This window comes from Panthera uncia, chromosome B1 (assembly GCF_023721935.1).
Source record: "Panthera uncia isolate 11264 chromosome B1, Puncia_PCG_1.0, whole genome shotgun sequence".
Taxonomy (NCBI): Eukaryota; Metazoa; Chordata; class Mammalia; order Carnivora; family Felidae; genus Panthera; species Panthera uncia.
In genome coordinates, this window is record NC_064811.1 from 199,004,003 (window position 1) to 199,009,528 (window position 5,526).

The 5,526-nt window shown below is 54.1% G+C and overlaps 1 protein-coding gene and 1 long non-coding RNA gene across 5 annotated transcripts in view; one reads left to right on the forward strand and one right to left on the reverse strand.

Moving 5' to 3' along the window:
* LOC125923505 (uncharacterized) overlaps window positions 1-5,526 on the forward strand; it is a 41,718-nt gene that overhangs the window by 18,559 nt on the left and 17,633 nt on the right. The window lies entirely within an intron of this gene.
* Window positions 1-5,526, reverse strand: part of DLGAP2 (DLG associated protein 2) — a 386,235-nt gene that overhangs the window by 988 nt on the left and 379,721 nt on the right. For all 3 annotated transcript variants that reach the window (XM_049631829.1, XM_049631830.1, XM_049631828.1), the window contains one exon: window positions 2,322-2,474. In XM_049631829.1, the coding sequence (XP_049487786.1) occupies window positions 2,322-2,474 (153 nt within the window). The remainder of the gene's footprint in view (window positions 1-2,321; window positions 2,475-5,526) is intronic.

Below are 5,526 nucleotides of genomic sequence, written 5' to 3' on the forward strand. Positions count from 1 at the left end.
GGATGGATGGATAGATGGACAGATATGGATGGATGGATAGATAAACAGATATGATGGATGGACAGAGAGATAAATAGATCTGATGGATGGACAGATATGGATGGATGGATGGATGGACAGATTTGGTGGATGGATGGATAGGTAGATGATAGATAATAGACTAGATAGATGATAGATAATAGATATATAGATATGATGGATGGACAGTAGATAATAGATATGGTGGATGGATGGACAGACAGATTTTTCACCTGCTTGGTAAAAACATGCAAGTAATTACTTCTGACCTTTAGCTCATATTCTTAAATAAGTCACAAAAGTAGGTGTAGGCCTTTTCCAGAAGGCTAAATCACACAGTTCTGCAGCAGATATATAATGTTATATTGTGTCTTTACTGTTTTGGTGAAAGGTCTGTGTCCCCAACCCTGCCCTGTTATTGAACGTGCATCCTAACAAAGCTGGACCCAACATGGACTGCCCTTCCCAGCGGGTGATGGCAGGGCCCTGCATAGCCGACTACCTCCTTCCCAGGGAAGGATGCCTAGCAGAAGGCGCTGGAACCTTTCCTTTCCTGGGCAGGGATCCAGTTGTTGGGGGAAAACCGCACCCCTGTGTCTCCCTTCAGCCTCTGCAAACATGCAAATGGGCCAGACGTGCTAGGACATTGTGGGGAAGGCACAGCTTGGGCAGACACGTGTGGCAGAACCCCACCCACTGGTTTTGGCAGGAAGGTTGTTTTGGTGTCTGACACTTTATTCCCATGACTTATTTTTAAATGACTTGGCCAGAAGCAACGACTTCTTACTCTTTGGCAGGCATCCACAACAGTAGGGTAATGGGTTTGTTAAAGATTTCATTCAGCTCTTTCAAAAGTTAGTTCCTAAGTTAAGCACATGACTGTATCTACCTATTCTTTTCTCTTTAATTGGTAGCCCCTGAAGTGTGGGGCTGTAAGAAATACACAGGGGCAATTCTTGTGGGAGTCTCCTGTTTAAAGGGACTCCTGGCCTCCAGGTGTCCTGTGGTAGGAGAGGGTTGACCAGGTGGCCTTGCGGATCGACAGGGTAGAGTGGCTCCTAAGCACACGGCCTGGGGCCTCAGTGGTGTGAAAGAGCAGTTCATGTCTGCAGTGGGGTGTATACCCTCGGCAAGTGGATGGATAGATGGATGGATAGATCGTGTATACCCTCAGCAAAAGGCTGTCTTAATTTTGAGGACCATTCTCTCTGCATACCTTAGGTAGAAGGGGTTGTATTAGTTGTCAATTACTGAAGAATGAAAAATAGGAGGGATCATTGCAGGGCTGTGGGATGGTTAAATGGGTTCTATTTTTAGTATTTTATTAGAATGGCATTTTCATTGGCGATCTTAGGATCTCCTTCACTACAAAACCAGACCATAGATAGGACTTGCTAATGTACCATTTATGGCTTACAGACAGCCTACACCTTCCCACTGCCCTCTGCCCCGTCGTCTAGTAAAGAGGGGGTGTGACAGTCATCTGCAGTGGCATCTATGACATTGAGCCCAGAACTCCACCGACACAGTCAGTGGCACCTTTGGAGGAAGATTGAGGATGGCAGTGATGGCTTTTGTTCTAAATCTCTATGTAGACATCCTCCGCTATATAGTAACACCACTGTCCTAAAGTGTGTTGGATTAATTTCATCATTTTATTTGAATCGATAATGTCTACCTAGAAACTCAGATTATGATTACTTAGAGCGTCTTTCAAATGTGTTAGGAAATCAATGTATTTGTTGCTGATTCGGACCTGTTACCCTACTATGGATGGCATCTGAAGGGGAGAAAGATCACAGGCTCAAATTTAATGGAACCTTTCAGCCTGTTTAAGGGCGAAGGCTGACAGATCTACAGGACATCTAAGTAGAGCCCACAGTGTGTCTTCATCTTCCACTGGAGATAAACCACCAGAAAGTACCAATCTGAATCGGTAGTTGTTGTAACCAGACCTCACGCCTTCCTTGTGGAGAATCATTTCTATATAATCCAAACACAGGTTTGATGAAGGCACAGGGTAGGTCCCTATAAGGAATGAGACTCTTCGTCTCCATGTGATTTTCCGTTCGAGTCCCAGAGATACGGCAGAAGGACCTGTTACCTGTACCCCCCCCGCCGGCAGCGTTCGTCCCACGTCAGCTTATCGCCGGCTCCACGTGCAAGCATCTGCACACCTGATCGTGCGTTGCCGACTGGAGACCATGTGGCATGACACAAAGGAGCACCTGCCGCGTTAGGGTTAGGCTCCGGGGGCCCGCGGGGAGCAGCACGTGGGGGGCGCGCGGCCCGGGCAGGGTTACCTTTCTCTCCGGAGACTCTATTATCTTCCAGTCTTTGAGCTTCAGCTGGTGCAGCTCGTCGAACTTCATGCTGACGTCCTCGACGGAGAGCTGCAGCATGTCCCAGTAGCCCGCCAGGTCCTGGGACGTGGGTCTCGGCATGGCGCTGGGGTCCTGAGAACACACGGGCAGAACTCAGAGCCATGAACACCCCCAGCTGGCCCAGGGCTCGGGGGGGTGGGGGCCCCGCTCCTTCCTGCAGATGCTTTTCAAGGAACCAGATTGGGGGGGAAGCCTGAAAAATTCATGCTCTGACAAACATTCCAGAAGGCCCACGAAGGGCCGCCGACAGTTAACGCAAGCATTTGCCGACGGTTAGAGAATGTGCAAAGGCTGCATGATGAGTGACTCCAACTCTGTGACAGTCTGGAAAAGACACTGTGGGGACAGCAAAAAGATCAGTGGTTGCCAGAGGTCCAGGCGGGGGGACGGATGGACAGAGCATAGGACTCTTAGGGCAGTGAAACCACCCTGCAGAATTCCATGATAGTGGCTACATGTCACTATACGTGTGCCCAAACCCAGACCACGCATGACAGCAGAAGTGCCCTGATGTGGACCCCGGATGCTGGGTGATGACGCGTGTCGACGCGGGGTCACAGATCGTGTGAAATGCACTTGCTGTTGGGATGTTGATGGTGCATGTGGTGCCACAGGGTGGGTGGGAACTCTGTACCTTCCCCTCAATTTTGCCACAAGCCTAAAACTGCTCCGAAAACATAAAGTCTGTTAAAGAAAATACACTTGGTGCATTCACTCACTGTTTTGTTTTGAAGAGGCTTTCTTAGACCTTGAAAACGGTGGCAAATATTACAGTTTTCAAATGCTTGGCCATTCCTAAAAGCAATAGGGCTGCTGTGGTTTCCGTCTCCCTGTGGGCTGTTCTGCAGCCAGGTGCCTGGGACAGGGACAGGGACAGGGAGGTGGCCATGAGCTTGGGCTTGGAGCCATGTCTGTTTCTGTTCATTCCAATGCCGTGTATTTTTATTTATTTTTATTTTTTTTATGTTTATTTCTGAAAGAGGGAGTGAGCAGGGGAGGGGCAGAGAGAGAGGGAGACACAGAATCTGAAACCGGCTCCAGGCTCTGAGCTGTCAGCGCAGAGCCCGACCTGGGGATCCAACCCACGAACTGAGATCACGACCTGAGCCCAAGTCCGACGCTCAACCGACAGTGCATTTACTTTGCTCCCATGTAGAGGGAGGATGACTTTTATGAAGTCAATTTTATGAAGGTACAGAAAGTTCGCCGGACTGGTCCCTGAGCTTAGAAGAGCAGACAATGCCACGGAGCCACAAACTGGCAGTCCGTGAGCTGCGTGTGGCCCAGAGACCTGCTCTGCTCCACACACACACGGTGCCCCGCACGCACATGGTTTCAGTGTGTTGCCTATGGTTAAAATCAGGTGACTTCCCAAGGTCCGAGGGCACCTGCCCAGCCCCTTCCCGCACCACCTGTGGCTGGCGAGGGACCACAGCCCTGGGTCAGACTCTACCTGCCTGGGTCTGCATCCCTGGGGGTGAGCGAATGGGCTTTTCTACGTGTGGTTCCTTTGATGCAGTGTGAGGCCATCTCAGATTAAACAGAGACATTTCTGTGAATTCGCTTAAAACGTGCAGCTTTCAGCCCACTCCGTTGCTCACGTTAAGCACAACGTGGACTTGTGTTTGGTTTGTTTCAACTCGCTTTAAACCGCAGCTTAGTCCGCCGGGGCCGCTAGATGAGCCCCAGGGACTGGGCGTTTGCTGCTGGCAGCTCTGGAGGCTGGCCTCACGGCCACGTGCCGGTGGGGGCGCGTTCTGGGGGGCCACTCCTCCAGCTGGGGGACTCTGGCTGTGTCCTCATGGGGAGGAAGCGGCTGGGGGCTCCTCTGGGTCTCTCTTACAGGGACCCTGACCCCATTTGCCAGGACTCGGCCAGAGGCACCACCTCCTAATGCCATCACGTTGGGGGGTGGGGGGCCGACGTGGTTTTCGGGGGGGGACGCACACATGCAGTGGTTTGACATCCACCTCAAAACGATCACTTTGGGGCCCAATCCCACCTGCCGCGTGCGACCAGCCGGTGGCCTGTGCTGAGCGAAGGCCAGAGGGAAGAGAGTCGCTGCCCCCAGAGGATCCGTGTCCTCTATTCTGTTTCGGGGGGTGGCTCCATCTGGTCCACTAGGCCGTCGGATCCCGGGGTATGTTTATGAAATTGTTTCTAAACGTCAGCGGTGAGCGCCGCCCCTCCCCCAGCAAAGTGACACAGTGACATCCCTGGTGAATCACTGCCACTGAGAGTTCGCAAGACTTGCTGGCCCGGCCATCGGAGGTCCCCGTGACATGGGCGCTGCTCGTCCCAGGCTCTGGGGCAGTGTCCTGGGAAGGGCTCCAAGGGCTGGGGAGCCCTGGGGGGGGCACGGGGGTGGTGGGACTGGCTCTGAGTAGGTGTGAGTGGCACTCAGACCTGGCGGTGCGGTGCGGTGGGCCCAGGTGGCCCGTGTGCGCCCGCAGGTTCACGGGCAGATCCTCCCATCGCTCTTTGCATCCTTGTCACCCCGTGAGGACCCATAGGTCCTTGCCTTGCGTTCGGTCCACCCGAAACGTCTGGATGGGAACCAGCAGGTTCTCTAGGGTCTTCCCTTTGACTTTGAACTGGTTGGGCTGCACCTGAACCTCCCAGCAGCTGCCAAAGCTTCTCTGAGCTGCCAGCACACATACCTGCTTCATCCCAGCACCTCCCTCTGGTCTCAGACACCCCGGCCCCCACTCGCTCCAGCACCTACCAGGGGCTCAGACCCCCCCCCCCCCCCCCCCCACCCCCCCCACCCCCCACCGGGCCCCCCCCCCCCCCCCCCCCCTCTTCACCCCCCCCCTCCAGTCTCAGACCCCCCCCCCAATTCTCTCCAGCACCTCTCTGGTCTCAGACACACCCCCCCACTCTTCACTCCAGCACCTCCCTCCAGTCTCAGACACGCCCCCTCTTCAGTCCAGCACCCCCCTCTGGGCTCAGACACCCCACCCCCCTCACTCCAGCACCTCCCTCGGGTCTCAGACACCCCCCCTCTTCACTCTAACACCTCCCTCCAGTCTCAGACACACCCCCACCAGTTCTCTCCAGCACCTCCCTCCAGTCTCAGACACTCCCCCCCCCCCCCCCCCCCCCCCCCCCCCCCCCCCCCCCC